The sequence below is a fragment of the Colius striatus genome, chromosome 1 (assembly GCF_028858725.1).
Source record: "Colius striatus isolate bColStr4 chromosome 1, bColStr4.1.hap1, whole genome shotgun sequence".
In the NCBI taxonomy this organism is placed as follows: domain Eukaryota; kingdom Metazoa; phylum Chordata; class Aves; order Coliiformes; family Coliidae; genus Colius; species Colius striatus.
The window spans coordinates 152263404-152284948 of NC_084759.1; the positions used below are offsets into that span (position 1 = coordinate 152263404).

Consider the following 21545-nt stretch of genomic DNA (forward strand, 5'->3'; position numbering starts at 1 on the left):
ACAGGGGGGAGGGGGACAGGATTTCCCCAGTATTTTTAACCAAATAGTGGGGTTTTCTTTTTTACACTGCACTGCTTACGCAGCTGAGTGGGTTGTGACTCTGAGCTGACTTTAGAGATTTGTGTCTAAAGCTGGACTGAGTAGCTCAGTAATCTCCGGTTAAAAGCTGAAGTGAGGACATTAGAGAAAAAATTACACCCTTGGTCAATCAGGAGGTGATGTCGTCCTCCCTTTCATCATTGGCTCCAGCACCAACTGGCAGTGCTACTGCACAAAATCTCCTATTGACCTCTTCAGGCATTTCTCCCTCCCATTGGAGCTTTTGATGCTGGGATGAGGCAAACGGACTATGTCAGCCTCAAAGCTGAGTGCTGTTTTACAACCAAGATAAAGGCCATGGAAGTGCTGGCCTCCTACTGGGAGGTGGGAAAGGAAAAGCCAAGCTGTTGAGGTTCAGGATGTCACTTGAGCAGCGTGGGAAAGGTTTTCTATGCTGTTGGTCCCAGTAATAGCAGAGAAATAGATTCAGTTATGAAGGTGAGTCCTTGTTGGCCTTCATACCTAGAACCAAGATTCTATGTCTCCATCAGCTGTGTAGCTACCGAGCAGCTTTAACATGCCTTTGTCATACTCCGTGTGTTGCTTTACTGTCCATTAGTCCAGCTATCCACACAAAATGCCCTCTCATTTCCAGCAGTCTGTTTCACTACACCTTACCCTGGTGATTATTACTACCCGTGTAACCAGCCATGAATTTACACCTTGTTCATCTTACCCCTTTTCTGATTTTGTGGCCCTCTGAAGTAACTGTGTTCTCCAGCATCACTAAAGAACAGTCCCAGCGGGTTTGGTGCTGAAGTCACATTCATGTGCTGAATAGAGAAACTATCCCTCTAGCCTTCCCTGCAGAGAAGGCCTTTCCTACCCATGGCCTTCCTCCAGGCAGATTCTATACAGAGCGATGGCTGTACTGGCTTTGGAGGTCCCTCAGAGAAAGGTAGGCACCAGTGTTTGGGACCTGGCTGGAAAAGGCTGTTCTGCATGAATCCTCATCCTGGCTGTTCCATAGAGGTGGAGGCTGAGATAAAGAAGAGGGAGCATGTGCTGCTGGTGTACAGGGGTCAATAGGAGGCCCTGCTTCCCTGCTCCCCACCGTTACGTCAGTAGTATTGCTGTCATGCAGGTCTGGTGGGTCAGGAAAGTCAGTGTCCAGCTGGCACAGGGTCTCAACAGGTTGTAATGCTGCTTTGTCTGTCACCTTCTCATCCTGTTTCAAAACTGGTGTTGGTGAGGTGTCTTCACTTGACTGGAGAGGCCCAGAAATAGCCGTGGCCCATTGGGTTTCACTTTTTGTCTCTTCCACAAAGGAGCTGTTTTGGAAGCCCTGGGACACTTTGATACGTTGAAGGAAGTTGTGGGACAACACAGGCCTTTCTTCTGTCAGTGTGCAGAGATCTGGGGAGGGGAGAGCATGGTAAGACTCGCCATCCTCACTGCCACTGCACTCCTGGGTGAAAGGCTCATAGGTGAAGTAGACCTGACAGGGCTCAATCTCATAGGAGTTGTGAAGGTGGAAGAAGAAGTAGCCTTGGTTGGTGAAGCAGCTGGATACAGAGTGCCCACTGGTTTCTGAGGGAGGAGTCAAGGTTCCCTTTGAAAGTAGAAACTGTGATTCCTGGTCATTCTTCTGCATCACCTCTAGCACAGAGATCTCAGGCATTGTGCTGTTCACACAGTCAGAAGATGTGGAGAATGGGGAGGAGAGCCATTTCTGATGGGAAAGAAACACAGGTCAGAGACTGTTACTCCCAAAATACAACACCCAGCAAGGAACCAAAGATTTCCTCTCCCAAGAACCCACAGCAATCAAGTAACTTTTTCTGTGTCCAAGCAAGAGTTGCCAGCGGTAGTCGGGAAGGAAATTCACATTCATGATGTCTTATCTTCAGGATTTTCAGATAAGAGCATATCCTTCTATCACTCTGAAATCAAGAGCAGATCTTGCAAGTCTATGTTTTGAGATTTCTGGAGTGGGGAATGCAAGAAGGAGGATTAAAGTGTAAGGAAGAAAAACAACTTACAAGACCGTAAGATGAAGGGAAGGTGGAAACATGAAAAGCAATGCTGAGACGCTGTAAGGGTGTAAGGGATTACTGTAAAGTAATGGAGCCCTGGCTCAGGCTGCCCAGGGAGGGTGTGGAGTCTCCTGCTCTGGAGGTTTCCAAACCCACCTGGACATGTTTCTGTGTGACCTGATCAAGGGGAACCTGCTTCAGTATAGGGTTGGACTGGATGATCTCTAGAGGTCCCTCCCAACCCCAACCATTCTGTGATTCTATGATGCCTCTCATGGAATCTAATCCTAGGTGCTGAGCCAGTTTCTGATACATCCACATAGCCCTACACAGATTTCTTGTCTAAAGTGCTGTTCCAGGCCGAAGATTTCCACACTCACCATGAGTGATATCCTGCAAAAAATAAACTAGTTTTGATAAGATCAAACTTGCTAGTTTTGATAAGATCAAACTCAATTGCCTTTATGGTCAGTGAAGTAATTTTTTTCTAGCTCTTCCTGCACTGAGAAAGTGTCTTTGGTGTCTGCTACACATCCCTGCCCTGCTACTCTGCACTCTTTCCCTGTAGTTGAAGCTTTCTGTGGCTTTTTGCACTTAGGCTTTTCCAAAGCTTCACTGACCTCTAGACTCTCTGCAGTTTGTTTCCATCCTTCTTAAAGTAAGATGCCCCTTGGGATCACCTCCCACATCTTGCATATGACACTCCTTTTAATACTGCACAGAACAGTAATTGTCTCCTTGCAGGTGCCCAAACTCACGGAGAGATTAGAGGAAGGGAGAAAGTGGGGGTGGAGAAGGAAGGGAAAGAGACAACAAGAATGCAGAAAACATCTACGTTTCATCCAGCGTGATGGCAACTCATGTTAGGAGCCGAGGAAAGGTTCCCAGCCAGGAGGAGGGGATCACAGATGGAAACCTGGGGAAGAGCTGGGCAGACTAGGGCAGGCAGAGAGGGACTGAAGCAGGGTGGAAGAGGATCTGAGAGGCCAAGCTCCCTCCCACAGGTCCCTTGTTTTCTTTCAGGCTCCCTGTTAGGGGAGCAAGGTGCTGAGGTTTGCGTGGTTTGCTGTTTCTCAGTTCTGTAATTAGAGATATCTCAGCCGAGAGTCAGGTTTTAGAAGGTCAGAGAACCCAGCAGCTGGTGCTACGGGCACATGTGTCCTGTTTCCACATGTAAGTCTGACAATATCTATTTGTCTCAGGCATGTGCAGCTGGACCCTTCTTTCTCTCCCTCATAACCACTGACACCACCCCCAGTATGGTACCTGAATGTCACCTCCATGAATTGAAACGAGTGGGGGAAAGAACTTCTCAGGGTCTGGGATGTGAATCTTCAGGATCTTCTTAAACCTTGAGAAAAGAGAATCAGAAGGAAGAATGAAGCTGGGCCTGATCCTGACCAATCTGTCACTGTGGTGGGGGCAGGAGAGAGTATCACAGCTCATGGGTACTATCCTGGCATGGGGAAGAGGTGAAAGAGCCTGAGTGCTCTCCTTGCTCTTGAATGGTCTGAAATACAGTAGGTGAGGGATGAGAGGTATAGAGAGTCCAGGATTGGAAAATACACTTTCCTCAGCCTTTATCCTGGGGAACCACAACCAACAGGTCACTGTTTTCTTTCCTGTCTTGGCTGGTCACCCTAATCTCTCCACCTGACCCCTTTAGATCCCTGTCCTGGTCTCAAGCAGGGCAGGTCTCCCCTGTTTCCAAGCTCCAGCTGCTGAGCTGCCCTCTCTTTGCCTTGCTGACACCACGGTGACTCAGAGGACCACATGGCCCGACCACTACCATGGCTGGCAAAGCTCTGCCTCGACTCTCTGCCCTGTTAGCAGGATGCTGCATGGTATAGTTGGGACATGATGGCCTTGCAAGCCAGCTGAGTACACCTAACATGAGTTCATAGGCCTCTGCTGTACTGGAACCACTGTGTTGTCATCCCGGGGCAGTACGAAGTGATCTAATTGCTCCTCAGTCCCTTGGAGAGGTCGGCTGATCCTGTCAGTAATTTGCTGAAGCTTTGCTGTGGGATGCTCTGAGGAAAGACCCTCCTGACCTCTGGAGGCAATCAGTGTACTTTCTGAAGCATCAGAATTTGCTAGTTCTTGCATATAAACTACCTTACAGCACTGCAGATGCTATTTTTATTCATGCATGTCTAATCCTTCCTTGTGTCTTGCCTCAGCATTATCCTCCATCCAGTTCCCCCAGGTTAATTGTACTCTCTGGAGAAAGGAGGCCTTTTTATCTCTCTCTCTACCATACTGCTAGCACTTCCTCGCCTTTGTGTCATGACTCAAGGTAAAACACAGTGACCAGTGACTTTCTCAGCATCCATCTTCCTTCAGCATGCTCCTCCTTTTCTTACAGAGAAGCCATCCAGTCTCTGCTGCTTCATCCTTGAGAGTATTTCTCCTTTCTCCCTGCTGTGAACATCAGCACCCTGATGTGAAAACATGTGGCCATTTCTAACTTCGCTGTGCTGACAGGTCACTCTCCATATTATTGCACGGGGTAATCTTGTGAGACATTTTCGGTTCTGAGTAAAAGCAGTGTCTGAGTAGGAGCACCGGCAAAGAGATCTTTAAAGCATCATATAGATGTTTGCCAGCACGTGATGAGACACCTCAGGACTGCACAGAACAGGGAGAGGAAGAACTATGCTCTTTGCTCAGGAGTTTTACCTACAGACCAAATGTCACCATGTACTGCCTGAGCTCTTGCTGGAGAGTCTAAGTGAGAAGGTAGCAGTACCTAAGCTTGCTTGGTCCCTTATGCTGAGGGAGTGCTCAACCTGCTTTTTAAGTGACAATTTTGGTGCACTACTCTAACCCCTGGCAACAGAAGTGCTGAGGCATCTGGTTTTAAGTCAGCCAGGGCACGGCACCAGGCCACAGGAGCGCAGCACAATACAATGGTGGTGGTGAAGCCACATCATCTTGGACGGTGATACATGTCCTTAGACAACCTCAGCCTCAAAACCTTGGACTATAAACTATAGTTTTAAGCCACTCTCTATCTTGGGAAATGCCAAGTGAAAACTAACCCAGGTTTTGAGAAGACGTGCAAGGTATAGGAGAGGGACAGAGAGGAAGACTTGATTGTCATTTACCATTTAAGGGTCCGTAAGTTAATAAGGAAGGCAGTCCCAATGACCACGAAGATGCAGGTACTCGCTATAAGAGCTGGCACGATCAACCGGGATGTTTCTGCAAGAAGAGAGGGAGAACAAGGGAGTTGCTGTGCAATTTTAGCCAGGATTCTGGAGGTAAGAGCCCTTCGAGGTGATCAAAGCCGGCCTTTGTTATAGTTCTATATAATGTCACAAAATCATATAAGATTAAAATATCCAGGTCAGATAAATGAGTTCTGCTGTGTTGTGTAGGATGTCTTTGAGCTGATACGGGTTTGAGAGACTACTTGGCACTACTCAACAGATAATTTGTACTGAACAGCTTGAACTCCCTGTCCCTAATGGCACTGTAGCTAGGGGTTGCCGCAGATGAGTTGCCACAGACTACTGGTTGAAATGTCCATCAACCTCTCTGTCTAATTACGAAGGAAACAGGGAGTTCTAAAATCAGCTTAGAGTGGGCTTGGCAACTCAAGATAGCATTATGGGCCATTGAGGAGACAAGAGTCATGGGGTTCATGGGCCTTTAAAAAGGCAGGAGGACCAAGAATGGAGAGAGTTAGGGGTCAAGGGGCTAGCTTCTCTCTTTGGAGTGGTGTAGGGAAGCTTTAGGAGGCTAGGAAAGTTACAGCTTTCCTTTTGTTTTTTTAGTACTTTGATTGCATGGTTGGGAAAAAGAGACTGAGTTCCCACATTGCCAGTCCTGCCAGCACTCCTCAGTCTTGTCTGGCATCATCTCAAACTTTACAAAAATCTGTCTCTTTCACACACATCTCCCCAGTGCACCTTTGCTTCTGGTGCCTATCTCCTCTGCCTGCCCCCTCATCTCCCTCCAGCCCGAGTGTTCCTCAGTCTGGGCCTGCAGAGCACCTCTGGAGTAGTTGTGAGGGAACAGAGGAAAACAAAAGGAGGAGGTGAAATTTTTAGGACATTCTTTCTTTGCCTGTCCTTGAGATACTACTCAGATCACTTTGTTTCCTCTGCCTCTGGTACCCTGGTTATCTTTGGGTCTTGGTTGCTATGACAACTGGTTGCGGTTTTATCCTATTCATTGACATCACACACTGTCAAAATTTGATCGCCACAGCAACACGGTGCCCTTTCTAAACATAGCTCCTCTGTTTATACGAGCACCAGGCACAACAGGGAAGGGCTGAGCAGGGGCAGGGTGGGGGTGACATGAGAAGGAATAACCTCCAGCTGCTTGTTTTTCGGAGAAGAAATAGCAGAGACCACAGCCATGACTCACCGAAGAGATTTGCTCAGGGCACTGTCTTTCAAGGCTGGAGTTGTCCTCTGTGCTGTGGTTCACAGCAGTGACTGATGCAAGTCCCAGCAGACGTTTTTGGAAGAGACTTAACATGCGTGTAAGTCTCTTTTATTCTCTGTGAGACTCTGCTTCCTGGTTCTGGCTGTCCTTCGGTTCAGGAGCTGAGCTCTCTGTTTCACTGCAGTCCCCTGACCAATGGCTCCAATAGACTGGGCCTTTTTAGAAAGCTGGATTTGTGTTCCTAGGTCACATTAGCACCTGGGAAAATGCCAGACCTGAGCACTGCTTCTGCAGGTCAGACATCTAGCCTTGCTGCTCTGGGAAAGCAGTCCCTAATTAACATCTTGTAGATTTTGCTTAGCTTCTGGAAGTCAGAGGGGTTCTGTTGGGGTCAGGGAGTCTTTTCCCTTAAGCTCTGTTGAACCAGCTTGAACTAACAGATTAGGAGGGACAGATTGTTTCCAACCTTTGGTCAGCTCAATACTCTCTACCCATCTTCCTCCAGCTTCTCAGCCTGCTTTGGCCCTTCTAGATTGTTTTCCCTGAGTCCATGTTTTCCCCTCCCAGACAGACTGACTCTGATCCTTACGGTCAGCGTGTGTCCTCCACAGTATCACCTCGCTCCAGTCGCTCCACACGCCTTTGTAGGTACTTGAGGCACTTGGCCTTGCACGGACAGCTGCCTCATATTTCAAGTTGGGTGAGAGGCGCTCAAACACCAGCCACATCTGGTCCTGCAAAATGGTGAAGATCCTGGCCTCCTAGGAGTAGGACAAAATTAGAGCATCATCAACATCCAGGCTTACAGCCTCACGTACCCATCTCTTCCAAGGCCCTCAGAGAGGGCCTCTCTCAGATCCCTACAACTTGTGCACTGCTTGTTCACCCTGTTTTTTTCATGCCTTTCAGGTCTACACTGGAGCTGTCTGGATTTTTTTTTGTGACAGCACTAAGTAAAACAGGATTCCCATGTGCCTCCATGTCATCACCAAACACTGGCAACAGGTGCCGCAGATCAAAAGTGCAGGGTACTGTCTGTGCTCCAGCTTCACCAAAACTGTTTTGTCCTCAGGAGGTCCAGGAGCAAGTCCTGGGTGATGTAAAGAAGACCAAGACTTGTATGGTGACAGATCCCAGTACCCCTCTCTGTACTCACCTCCCAGGACTGACTCGTGTTCCGGTACCGCACTTGGTATTCCCGCTCCCCATCCAAGTAGTGAGAGGAAATATTCAGGCTCCACGTTAAGTTGTAGGTGTTTTCAGTTTTGCTAATCAGCTGAAGATTTCCTGGAGGCCTTAGCTTTACTGGAAAGAGAGAAGAAGGAGCAGAGCTGTGACTTCCTTGTTGTCCATAACAGGACTCCATTGCAAACCCCAATGCAGACACAAGCAGGTGTCAGCCACCGGGGTCAGCGAGTTCCCCTTCTCTGTTCCCCCTTCTTCTCCACTGTTATTGATGGCAAAAGATCAGTTGTTTCTGGGCTACATTGAAGATATCTCCTCCTGTGACCCTGTGAGAGTGGTCCCTGTAAACCATCTCACATGGCCACACATCCTATCTTGTAGGGGTGATCCACAAGGCAATCTCATTGACAAGAATGGAGCATGGCTGGGGAGACAGCTGCTTCCCAGCTGCTCCTTCAGAGAGCTGCAGCCACAGCAAATAGAGTTGCGCAGACCGTCTAGGCTGATCCCTCCCAATAGGCTCCAGCCATGCCTCCTTATATGCCTCACTCTGCAGCAGTTCTGTTGCACGTCTCTTTGAGACAGGAAATCTCTCACACATCCAGAAAAAAAAAAAAAAGTGACTCAAACAGATGTTTTTCTCCTGGATTAGTGAGTTGAATCTTTTCATCAAAGACTGGTGCAAGCCAAAGCTGGCTTAAAAGAGGCTGGAAACATGTATCTGGCAAGAGTGGCAGGAGGAAGAGCAGCAAGACTTTCCCTCCTTTTTTGCAGCGTGCATTTTTGGGGACATCAGCTGAGCTGTTTGAAGTGAGATCTCCGAGTTCAAAGCACTCTCTCTAAACAATGTCCCAGGCAGAGGATAGGACAGGAAGTGGCTGGCATGATATTGCATGTTAGAGGTGAGAGTGGCAGGAGTTAATATGGTTGATTAATCTGTGCTTGTAGCAGGAGACAAGGAAAGACACACATCAGCTGCAGGGGTTATACAAGGGTTGGATGGGGAAGCGAACTTAGCTATCGTTTCATGAGGAAGTTTCAGAGACTGTGAGATACATGAATACTCACTGTTTGCAAGTGGACTGAAATCTTCTATCTGCACAGGTGTAGACCGGTTCTCTCCAGTCTGGCAATGGACAGACATGGTAAGACGGTCTGCAGAGGTGAAGCATTGAGTCTGCAAGGAAAATTTTCCATTAGTGACAGTGAAGCTTCATCAATAAGCACTCATATTTCTAAGTATTGCTTATGTATAAGAGGTTTAAGGGAGCTTCTTTGCAACAAATGTGGACGATATTTGCGACTGAAACGCATAAGCCTCAATGGTGAGTGAGGAACCAAAGATTTATACTTCATGTGGTCGGGTATTTTTGTTCATTGCTGAGAAGGGCACAGAGTATGATGGTTTGCTAAGATTGATGTACATGCTGACTAAGAGAGGAACAAGTTACTTTCTACAAATAGCATTTATTGAGAAAAGATATTTTTTACTAAAATGTTTTGTGTCCATTGGTAAGACTGAGATGACTGTAGTATTAAATATTACTCCTGAAATGCAATGATACTAAAGTACCACAGGCATCATGCAACATTAAATAAGCAATAGAGAAATCAGCTTGATTAGAAAGAAAAGATTTTGGAGCCATTTACCAACCCTGCAATTTGTTTTTCCACGTGATGTGCAAATGCAGGAAAGCTTGTCTGTCATTAGAACTGATTGTGACTTTGTCAATAAGGAGAATTAGCTCATATTTGGGTGTGTTTTTTTCTGAAAACACAAGGACTACAGTAACTCTGGATATGAGTGAAAGAAGTACATAATGAGTCTAAAAAAAGACTGATTTAAATAATAATAGCTAGAGGATTTGCATCACCATTAGCTCCTGTGATTCCTTGCTGTTGCATCTTGCATTTGACACACCTAACCAGACCTCAGAGCAGTTAATCGGGAAAATGATAGTGAGCTCTTCAAGGAAAATGAGGTCAAGAGGTGGCTCACAGCTGATGGTGATGTCCATCCCTCCTCAGAGGAAGGAACTGGAGACAAATCCATGTAACTGAGACAAGGAATGCTGCACGTGATCTGTCTGTCCTGCATTCTGCCTGCATGAGTCGGGACAGCATGGTCCAGCTGAAAATGAAACAAATCCCTCCTTGCAGGTGAACCCACGGGGATGATACATATAAACAACATACATCAAGTCCAATTCCAGGACTGGAGTAAGGATTAGGTTTGGGCTTTATTATACTTCTCCTGGATGTCACATTGCTTATACACCCAAAATCACAGAATCACAGAATGGTAAGCATTGGAAGTAACCTCTAGAGATCATTCAGTCCAATTCCCTGCTAAAGCAGCTCCCCTCGATCAAGTCACACAGGAACGTGTCCAGACAGGTTTTGAAGACCTCTAGAGCAGGAGACTCCACACCTTCCCTGGGCAGCCCGTGACAGGGCTCCCTCACCTGAACAGTGAAACAGTTTCTCCTTATGTTTAAATGGAACTTTTTGTGTTCCAGGTTTTTTTCCATTCCCTTTTCCTATCACTGGATACAACAGAGAAAAGTGATGCCCCAATCTCCTGACATCCACCATTTAGATATTTGTAAATATTAATGAGGTCCCCCCAGCAGTCTCCTCCAGACTAAACAGCCCCAGTTCCTGCAGCCTTTCCTCATAAAGAAGATGCTCCAGTCCCCTGATCATCTTGGTGGCCCTGTGCTGAACTCTCTCCAGAAGTTCCCCGTCCCTCTTAAGCTAGGCAGCCCTGAACTGGACAAAATACTCCAGATGAGGCTCCACATACAAATCCTTTTCTGCCTCGTCATTAGACAAATGAGTTACTCACATTGCTGTTTTTGCTGAAGGTCTTGATGCATCTCCTCAGTCCTGTCATGTGTTCTGCCTTGAGCAGCTCACAGTGCTCCTTGGCCTCTTCAAGTAAGGGAGATAGCCTGGATTTTAAGCAGGAGAACTCCAATGAGCTAGGGAGGCTGTTCTGTATTTAGTCAAGCATTATGAAACACTAAAGGCTTTTCAAAGCATTTTGCATCCTGCTGTATTTGCTGAACAGGTTACAGCAAAGCTGCAATCGCATCTTCTCTCCCCGCCTCATCACTCAGACAAATTTTACGTGCTGGCACACGGAGAGCCAATGCATCCCAGTTATCTCCAGCTAAAGACAACATTAGGTTTCCAGTTTCTAAGTCATCTTCTGAACCAGGTTACATCTGAGACAGATAGGACCGTATGCCACACTTGGCAGTGCTATGCCATGACATTGCTTCTGCTCTGACAAGTGCAGCTGGACAGCCTAAGCTGAGCTACAGCACCGGGGGGGCGGGGAGGGGGGATGGTGACTGGATGTAAGAGCATCTGTGGGGCTGCAGCTGAGGCTGAGCTGCCTGCTCCAACTCTAATGTCAGATCAAGCCTGGAACTCGCTGATGATGGGGAGAGGTGGTGTCCTAAAGCTCTGTTCAAGCAATGGCACAGCTCCAAATCTAGCCCAAATTCCAGCCCCAGGCTCTGTGATTCACATCCATGGAGCAATATAAATATTTTGGCTTCCTAGGGCCATGTATCAAATCCCAGAATATATCTTCCCACCTCATCCTGTTGGAGGTGTCTCTATAAGAGCCACGAGTAACTCACCCACTGCCAGAATTAAACCAAGCCTCTCCTTATGAAGGACACCGAGGGAAGCCCTGTGGTAGGCTGATAAGTCTCTCAGCTGGAGACGTTATACCTGGCAACCACAGAGACTCAGCTGCCCCCCACCGCAGTGATGGGCACATATCTACCCCTCTGTTGTAACCTAGGGTGCAACATCCCAACTCATCCTGGCAATGATGGCCAAAGTGGCCTCAGTGTAACTTTAATTCCACCCTCCTCTGCCCCCATCTCCACATGCTCTTCCTTTCAGTTGAAAACACCATTCAGTACAGAGGGCGGCTACCAAGGAAAAGGGATTTCTATGGAGCTGTAAGCAGCAAACTTTCCAAGACACTCATTCAAAGCATTGGCTTTCCTTAGCTTCTCCAGTCACCCACCTGTCACAAAAACCTAGCTTCGATAAAATCTCTAGCTGGCACTGTGCATCAACCAGGTCCCTGCCTGGGTTCCAGTCGCAGAAGAGAGCTGCCCGCGAGTCGTACCAACAAGTTAGGCTGGAGGCACCTGCCAGCAGAGAAGAGACAGACAGCAACATGGCTGTGTTAGCAAAGAAGTTTAGCACTAACTGTCACTCCCATCCCAAACTATGGACTGACTCTGCTGGATAACTGTCTCAAGTAAGTAAGGCAGAGCCACTCACTTCTGTGTGTGTTGAGAGGTCGATGTGCTCATAAGAGACCTGAAACTATTGCAGTCTCCTCTGGATGTACGTTACAACATAAGCATTGCACAGCAACCCACCACAGCACAGACACTCTTCCAGCTGACCCCTCTCCCCACTCACCCAGCTGGCACGGGGCAAGGGAATCACTTCTTACCTTGTGCTGAGTCTGATGCCTGTGAGCACGGCGCAAGGCTCGACAGCCACAGGTGACACAGAAGCAGCAAAGAGGGCTTCATCTGTGCTGGTGACACACTGAAAGAGAGAAGATGCACCCCCAACAGAGCTCAGCAATGCAAATTAGGAAGGTGTCATCTCACAGGAGGCATCCACTGTCCTAGGACAGGTCTCAAAGCCAGTGCTAGTCTTCCAGGTTCAGAAACTCACAACCCTTCCACTCTGGAATCTGCACTTTTCCCTCAGCACCTCATTGTTTTCCTGCCTTGGGTGCTTTGCTCAGCACTGAAACTGTTTGCCCATGGAGCACAGATAGGCTGTTTGCAGGAGTAATGCCTTCTGGAAGTATGTATGTGTGTGTGAGCACACAGCAGTCTGTGTGTGTTGTTTCAGGCTGCTTGCTGACTCAGGTAGAGAGTGCTGCCTTGGTTGCACATGGCTTGTGCTTTGAAGAGCTGCTTCTTTTGGTACACCCTAGGGCTGAAATAACTAGGTGCTTGCTGACTAAGAGGGGCCTCTGCCTGCAACTGAAAAAAAAAGGTTAGTTGCAGAGCTCATGCTTAAGAGGTAGATTTGGAATGGCTTATTTGGGACAGGGGCGAAGTCAGGGAGAAGAAGAAGGAGTTTACCAGGTTCTAGAAAGTTGAGGCTTTGCCATATCACAAAATATTACACAGTCAACACATAAACCATGACCCATTCTCACCAAGCAGACCCTGTGCTGCCTTGGAAGGAACCCTGCTTTCAGACATAGCAGAAAAATTGTGATTTTTGGAATTAGGAAACTTCACAAAACCCCTCAGCCACCCATGGCACACAGGGAGACACCTTGTCTTACAAAGTCTGTAGAGCCATGCTCCCTGTGAGACAGACTGGGCTTACAGGCTTCTCATCCAAGTCTCCCCATCGCCCCATCCGCCAGGACACCCGTACCTCCAGGTTCGCCTCTGCCCACAGGAGAAGGTATCACCCTCACCTAGGAGCCCAGGACGAGCTGAGCAAGGCAAGATAAGAGACCCTGCTGGGACTGTCAGGAGAGCAGGAAGAGAGGGTTTATAAAGCACTGGCATGAAGCATGATATCAATTCCCGTTGTGATAAAAGATTAGGTTCAGAGGAAGAAAAACATGACGACAACGGATTAACAGCGAGGAGAGAAAGATAGAGAAAGGAGGCGGCGTGGTTGTGAGATGTGGGGTATGATTTGTGAGGACTGTGGAGAGACAGAGAGATAAATATGTGCTCAGCCCTCCCCAAAGGCAAGATTCAGTTTGTCAGACCGAAACTCCTTCCAAGACGCTTTTCAGATCTGCCACCCCCGTATGGGACAGAGCTGGCATGGCCCCTTTTACCTTCCAGCTCCAGGCACCAAGCGGTCCGGACGAAGGGAGTCCCCAGGGATCAGGCTGCGGGGTTGGATGGAGGCAGGTGCTGGATGTCAAACTGTGAGGGAACCAAGGAGTGGGGAAAGGAAGAGAGATGGAGGTAGATATCCTAGCTCAGTGCATGTCCTGGTGTTGATCAGCACTGCTAGCATGAGAGGAGAGATGCCTCCAGCCTGGCAGTGCTGCTGCAGAAGAGCTGTTCCTCCTGTACGTGCGTGGTCTCTGTCTTCTCCCTCTCACCTTTGCACAGGAAGCTGCCGCCTGCTTGCCTTGTCAGACTGAGACGAGGCCCTGAAGTATCGAAAAGGCTACCGAGGCCGAGAATAAAAAGCCCCAAACCACGTCCTACTTCCTGCTGGTAAAGCAATAGGTGCAGAAACAAGGGTGGAGGGATCAGGTGTTAGCTTGCAGTGCTCAGATATACTGGGACCAGTTTGTGACTATTGCTGGGAAGCAAAAGAGAGAGTGAGAGAGAGAAGGACCTGTCCTCTTGGGACACCAGCAATACACCCATAGCTTCCTCTTTCAGAAGCCCAAACAAATCACTTGTATCCCTCTTGAGGTCTGTAGATGCGCATGGATAACTTTGAAACCAGGGACAGGAGTCAATCTACACTAGAAATAACTCAAGTCACTGACCTAAGCAACACTGGAATGAAACCAGCCTCCACACCAGTGCCCCAGTTTCAGAGGATCCATCCCACCTCAGAGGAGGAGTGGAACGAGGGCAGTGCTGAGTGTGAGCAAACTTGAGTCACAACTCTTATGCTTGCAGATGGTGTGACACTGCAGGAACACCCATCCCGTGGCCTCCCTATACAGTCAAGCACCCTACTCGCTCCACAGAAGGAAGAATCACCCCCCTGCCCTGAGCCTGGCAGCTAGATGGGTAACACCTCACAGACCTTGCAGGGCATCTTTACTTTCAGATGATCCTTTCACCACAGGCAGACGCCTTCCCCAGCTCACTTTGCCTTCACATCCCATCCAAGACAGACACACAAACGCAAATCCACAGCCTGATGGTTGCCTGGACGGGCCTGCACGTACATACGTGTCCCCTACACCTCTCTTTTTCCATACAGAAACACAGCTCTCTGAAGCATAGCATACCATGTTTCCTGTCTGGTCTGGGCTGCACGAAGGTGGCCACTGGTGTAGGGCCAGGTGATGAGAACTTGCTTTTACACATACATTGGTCACCGCACTCTGTCCTCCTCACCTTTCTTTCCTAGACCAGCTCAAGGCCCAAGCTCAGGTCCAGCATGCAGGTTTTGCTGATCAAAAGTTGCCAAAGGCTAATCTCAAGGCTCCAGGCAGTTAGTTTCTGAGGGCTCTGTCAACCTGGAGGATAGAACCTCCTTTAAAAAACAAAAAGGATCTTGGTTTCAGGTGGTGGAAAAAGGGTGTGGGAGGAGGATGAGATTTTAGTCACAGGCAAACCAGCCCAAAGATTGGATCTCAGAAGATATTAGAGCTCAAAAAAAAATAGCGCTGGAGCAAAAGGCACAGGCAGAGACATTTTGAAGGAGATTGAAGTAGTGAATCCTCATGGCCATTTCTGGGAGAAGAGACATTGCAGAGATTGCAGTCAATCCAGTATGAAGCAGTCACTTAGCCACCTGTCTGGAGTGTGACACTTCTTTCCTCACCTCGTACAACATGGACCAGGAGTCTGTGAGGTGTTGTCTGGATGCTCTCTCTAGTCATCTGAAGTAACCCTATTATAGCCATCCTTTGTGGGGGCAACTGGGGAATCTGACCAGACAGCCTCTGTTGCAGAGAATCAGATGAGATGATGGACTCCTGCTCTGGTAATCACTGACTGTGGTAGTTGCACCTTGGAGACTTCCACTAGGCTGCAGCAGTAATGGCATGTATCAGCGGAGTACAGCTCACCTTTCCCGGGAACTCTTAAAATGAAATGTTCTTGGCTAGAACAATGAAGTTCCCTGTGAGTTATCACCAGTTTGGTATCACCAGCTCTGCAGCTGCAACAGAGTATTCATGTACACCATCATTTTTTCCCCATTTTCCTTCAGACTGAGAAATCTGCACCTTCCTACAGACCAGAGACTACTTTGGGAAAGCAAGAGCACCGAGGATCTGGGGTTTATTGTTCAGTTTATCAAGGAAAAAAACCCATTGACTCTTTTTTTTTCTTTTTCCTTTATTTTTTTTTAAGGTGTAAGAATCAGATGCCTGAAAGGCCGCGGTGCCTGAAAGACTGGAAAACTTAAGATATAGTTAGTTGCTAGAGTAGATGAGCAGTTGCTGCTGTTGGAAACAAGGATTCATCTTCTCAGTCGGTTCACTGGAGACAGCTTTTTCTAGATCTGTGTGTCTATGATAAGATCCTCACGCAGATTTTTCAATACCCAATAAGACCGACATTGCATTGAAGGCTTTCCCAATGAAAGTTTTAATGGAGAACCATCTCTCCTCCATCCAGCCACATTTCCTTAACAGTATTAAGGGATACACCTCTCTGTAAAGTGTGACTGGAACTGATTGACTTTTGCCAAACTGTGGATGAAGGGGGAACGGTCCAATGGGTAAGCTAACAGCCAAATACTGACCTGTGAAGACACAGACTGTCCCAACATGTTTCATTTCCATTGGAAACACAATTGAAAACATACTAAAGCAACAAATGTGTGGTGTAAGTAAGAAAGGGTTTCCTACACAGGCAGGATACCATGATTGTACCCAGACTCCATCTGATACAGATAAACTGTCAGCATAGTTTTCAGTCTTGACTGCCCAGGATGTCGTGCTACTGAGAATTTGGCCCTTTTAATCTCCATCACACCAACATTGTTAGGAATGGTGCCACTTGTAATGTGAGAAACCAAACAAAACCACATTGTCAGCAGTGCACGCGAGGTGTTCTTGTCACTACCTTCCTGTCCCCATAATGGTGACCGAGATGGGTGAGCTAACTCCTCAGCATTGTTGCTCAACAGCAGGTAAAAGCATGGTGTTGGAGGTTTGGTTGAAGATGTTGTTCGGGCCAGATCAGTGTCTCAGGGGCAGTGCAAGCTTTGGAAAATCCTCAGGGCTGGGTCAGGTGCTTACGCATAGGCTCATCTTTTTCCCCTCGCTCTGCTTTCGTTAGCAAAAAGCAGGGCTGCTGAAAGCTCTGATTTTCAGTTGCGTGTCCACTGAGAGTCTGTGCAGAATGTCAGAGGTGAACAGGAGAACACAGAGAGCGAAAAAGTGTAAAGTGCCAAAGCAACGCTTCGTGTCATATTACCCCACAATCCATCAACTCACTACCTGTTGTTAAGCTAAGCACATCCCTTCCCTTTGCTGTCTTTCATCTAGGACTGGAGTCCCAGGCTAACTGGGATGCCTTTCCTGGGGTTTACAAACCACACAGCTCACCAGGGCTGAGCTCAACAGATCCATCTCAGCGTCCAGTCCCTGCAGTGCTCTGGAGTGGGGCGGTGGGAAGGGTGCAGAGCCAGCAGGAGGTGAGGGGCAGAGATGCCCTGATGGCCACCAAGCTCCCTTCCTTACAGGATACACTGTGACGATCTCTAGACACTCTGCAGGTTATTTTTGGTACTTTCCAAATAATGTTGTTTTAACTATAACCTTTAAATTGAATTTCCTGCCATCCGCATGCGTGCGCTTCTCAAAGCTACGACGTTGTTCGACGTCTGTCGTTATTTTCCCCTTTAAATTGTGGTTCTACTCCGAAAAAAGTCTGCAAAAACGGCCCCGCGGGGAACTGCTGTTCAGTGTATCAGTGAGCTCTTTATTAAATTTGTTCACATTACCAGTCTAAGAGAGCCTTTGCTCTGTATCAAAATGTCAGCCTTGGGATGATGTTAAAGGGGATATTCTTTTTCCCTCCTGCTCCATCGTCACTGGGGATATTGCTGCTAGAGGCTAAATGCTGCCCTCAGGTTAATCTCCATTACTATGTTTTAGTGGAGAGGCATTTAAGCAATGGACTTTAAGTTGTGGGATCAAGGTAACACAATGGAGTAACTAGGCCGAACAGCAAGTGTTAAGCCCACCTATACAGCAGATGACATTCCCTTTCTTCCCTTCCAGCTCTGTCCCACAGCGAGTGTCCTGACAGATCTACCTGATAAAAGCAGAAGATGTCAAATACACACATGAATACAAAAAAGCGATCAAAAGCAGGGATTCCCTAGCCCTGCAGGCTGTGGAAGGACATGGATAAAAGCGGTAGGAAGCTGAGGCATTTGCAGACGCTCTCACCCATGGCAAGTCTGAGGCCACAGGTGGGAGGGGATGGAGGAGGTGTTCACTTTCACTCCTCATAGTGATGGTCACGGGCACAAAGAAGTGGGGTAAGAAGGGTGGGAGGGGAAGCATGGTACTTTTGAGCAGTTTCACTTTTAACCTGACTATATGTGAACACACAGCTATAAACTCATGAGCATGAGCACGGGACTGTCTAGAAATGCCCTCACTCAGGATATGAGCCCTGGCTCCTCACTATGTTTAGCCTGAACTAGACAGTGTCAGGACTTTGGTCTGAAGGGCTGGAGCCCACACAGCAGACTCAAAGCTTAAGAGGGCTCATGGGTGCAGAAGTTTCACTTAAACACAAGGGAAAACTTCTTTGCTGTTCAGGTGAGGGAGCCCTGGCCCAGGCTGCCCAGGGAGGGTGTGCTCTGGAGGTTTCCAAACCCACCTGGACACGTTCCTGTGAGACCTGATGGAGGTGAATTTGCTTTAGCAGTGGGTTGGACTGGATGATCTCTGGAGGTCCCTTCCAATCCCTACCATTCTATAATTCTATGCCTGCTGCCTGATGGGCACTTGTCACGCCCAAGGGCTGCTCAGACCCAGAGTCCATGCCCAGAGACACTCATGGAAGACCTGGGCTGTCACCCTGGGCCTGGCACTCTGTGTCCCTCAGTACCCATGGGCTCATCAAACTAAAGGAAGACCGGTACCTATTCATTTGTCTGAGCCTATGGACATAGTATGGGAGGCATAGCAAGTGTTTGAGCCACAGCAGTGTGGCAAGTCATCTCTGTCAGCTGAATTGTGGCATCTGTGTACGCAGATGGTCTTAGCCTGACACACCTGCGATGGAAAACTCACCAATATGAACTGGAAGGAAAGTCATACACCCGTGGGACTATCGACGCATTTGTACAGCTCTCACATCCTCTCTGCATCTTAATTTCCACATCAGAGAATGGGGTGGAGAGGACATCTTCCCATCTTCTTGGAGAACTGAGACCTGCCAACCAGGCAGGTGTCCACTGCCCAGGTCTGTAGGGACATTGCAGACTGTTAGTATTAAAACAGGTCCCCTTGGCATCAAATGCTAAAGAGGCACAGGCAGAGCACCTACTGAACTTGCTCACAGACCTGTGGTGAAGAGGCAGTGGCTGTGCAAGCTCTGTGATCTGCAGGGGCAGCAGTGGATTCAGAGACCAGCCTTACACCAAGTCTGTGCCTAGCAAGGTAATGAGCTGAACCATAGCTGATTTGCTATTCAGCACCAGCAGCTGCTCTTGGCCTTGAGGGAAATGATTACTTTGTTACCTGGGCGGTCTTGGAAAGATAAAGCCCTTCTCAGGTTTGCAGCCTGCCAATGTGTTACATCTCTCTCAATTTAAAGTTAAGGGCTTGTGTGCAAATGCCTGACAAGGCTAATATGAGGCAATGATGGCTTCCAGATCTAATAAATTGAAAATAATTCATAGATGTGTTGTACAGTCAAAATTTCTCAAAGGTAAGACATGATACTGCAACGAGTTTCTTGAGAATAAACCCTAAGGTACTTTGATTAGCAAGGCTTGCTCCCAATTTAATCGCATTTCCCTTCCTTCTTTAGACGAAAAAAATCATTACAACAACCACTCCCACTTCATCTCAGAGCTCTCCTTGCTCGTTCTCCATTTTCTTCATCTCAGTGCCTGCACAGTTTCTAGAAAGAGAGTTAATTAGATCATTGGTTTTGTTTTAAAACATGTTTGATGGTGTCCTGCTTATCCAAAGGCCAACTCCTTGCTCCCCCTTAAGCCCTTCTGGAGTTACTGATTTGTGACTACAGCAATTATTACCTTCCATTCATTAAAATGCCTGAACAGCGATGATTTGTTTGGAGGCAGCTGCCTGTCTCCCCATGGCTCAGTGCTCAGGAATTGTGCTCCTGTCTCTTCCCTGGGTTCAGTCAGGAGAGATAATTTTTCCCAACTTCAGTCCCTGTCCATCCCCTCACCCCCCACCTTTTGCCCCTCATGAGCACTTAAGTCTTTCCTCTCCCTCTTGGGAGACAGAAAATATGATGAGAGTGGCAACAGTCACAACCAGTGCACCTGGATGGAAGGAATGGATGGGAAGGGTGAAATCCAGGTCTACAACTTGACTCAAGAACTTGAGGGCACTTTACTTCCTCAAGTGAGGTACTGCCTTGTGAAATAGGACAGCCCAAAGGGCTCCTCATCCCTCTTGAGAGCCCACTTGTGTCCACGTTTCAGCTGTGAGCTTGCTCCTTGGAGCACTTTCCCTCCTAAAGAGCGCTCCTCTGAGGTGAACTGCCTGTAGCAGAGCTGCTTGATAAGGCTTTTGGGTATGGCTGCATGCCATTGAAGAAATCATGTTGTGGCTGCAGGGTCTGGAGTAGGAATGGCTGCTTGTTACTGGAGACCACTAAACAGATTGTTGTGAACACTGCAAGACTATCGCTTGGAGAAAAAAAAGAAGTGGGAATTACTGTTTTGCCCACTATCCTCTCTGAGGACCCTGAAGGTGCTCCTTGGGAGATGCAATACAGAGACCTTCATATCTGTCTTATGAGGAAAGGCTGTGAGACCTGGGGCTGTTTAGCATGGAGAAGAGAAGACTGAGGGGGGATCTTACCAATGCTTATAAATACTTAAAGGATGGGTGTTGAGAGGATAGAATGAGTCTGTTTTTCTGTAATGCCCAGTGACAGGACAAGGGGTAACAGGCACAAGCTGGAACACAGAATGCTCCACTTGAACATGAGAAGAAAATTCTTTGCTGTTGAGGTGAGGGAGCCCTGGCACAGGCTGCCCAGGGAGGGTGTGGAGTCTCCTGCTCTGGAGGTTTCCAAACCCACCTGGACACCTTCCTGTGTGACTTGATCTAGGCGAACTTGCTTTAGCAGGAGGTTGGACTGGATGATCTCTGGAAGTCCCTTTCAACCCCTGCCATTCTGTGATTCTGTGATTCTGTGACACGGGATACATTTCAGGTTCATTGCTACAGTAAAGCCCAAGCCACAACTCACCTGGCCTATTCCATTGTCTGCCTGTGCTTGGGAAATGAGATGTGGAGCTCCCAAGGGGAATGGGGCTTGGTTCCTTGAGACAAAGACAAGACCAAGGTGTCACTTTGCTCCTCTTGCCCCTGAGAATGGCATGCATGGGAAGGAGGGGACTGTCCTTTTGAATATCACTGTTCCCTGTTGCTCCTGTATCTCCTGCAGAAAGAAGCAGGAAAGGGCCCCAAGCACTGAAATAGTTATTAATTTCATCCTCTCTCTCCCTGCAGGTCCGAAGAGCAATCAGGACCCTGACAGCTGGCACCAGGAGGGCACTAGGAGGGCTATTTTAGGCCGGGTGCCCCATGGCTGGGAGCAGGTCAGGGAGGAGGGGCATACCCTCTTGTCTGCACCTGTGCACACACTGACGGCCATAAACACACGCACACACTGTTGCAGACGAGTGGGGAAACATGGAGGGCATCAAGCACTTGGCTCCCCTTGAATGCTTACCCTGGAAACAGGCCAAGGACAACGTGTGTCCACAGGCACCAAGGTCTCTTCCTCTGCCACAGGCTACCTGGGTGACACCTTAATTCTAAGGGGAAACTTGCACTGTTGCTTTTATGTTTCAAGGATAAGAGTGTCAATACGTTTCCCCACACCCCAGGAGAAACGATTCCCTCTGTCTTCCTGCTCTCACCACCCTTTTTGCAGGCAGCAGGTTCCTTCATCAGGGACGCTCCGTATCTGGAGGGAA

General features: G+C 48.1%; 1 protein-coding gene across 1 annotated transcript; it reads right to left on the bottom strand.

Moving 5' to 3' along the window:
- On the bottom strand, nt 1-13569 carry IL2RB (interleukin 2 receptor subunit beta). The gene is made up of 10 exons (XM_010201209.2): nt 13525-13569; nt 12154-12251; nt 11713-11839; nt 10510-10615; nt 8730-8838; nt 7633-7781; nt 7066-7237; nt 5186-5282; nt 3342-3426; nt 1-1771 (listed from the first exon to the last, which is right to left on the bottom strand). Exons 2-10 carry the CDS (start codon nt 12233-12235, stop codon nt 950-952), a joined length of 1749 nt encoding a protein of 582 aa, XP_010199511.2. The 5' UTR covers nt 12236-12251; nt 13525-13569; the 3' UTR covers nt 1-949.
- Between the last annotated feature and the right edge of the window lie 7976 nt (nt 13570-21545).

Excerpts from the sequence above, each read along its gene's own strand:
- IL2RB (XM_010201209.2), bottom strand. The coding sequence starts at position 12,235 with ATGAAGCCCTCTTTGCTGCTTCTGTGTCACCTGTGGCTGTCGAGCCTT. Across the intron at positions 5,283-7,065 it reads GTGGAGGACACACGCTGACC|AAACATCCCGGTTGATCGTG; the intron begins GTAAGGATCAGA and ends CTCTTCTTGCAG. Across the intron at positions 1,772-3,341 it reads TTCATGGAGGTGACATTCAG|AAATGGCTCTCCTCCCCATT; the intron begins GTACCATACTGG and ends CTTTCCCATCAG.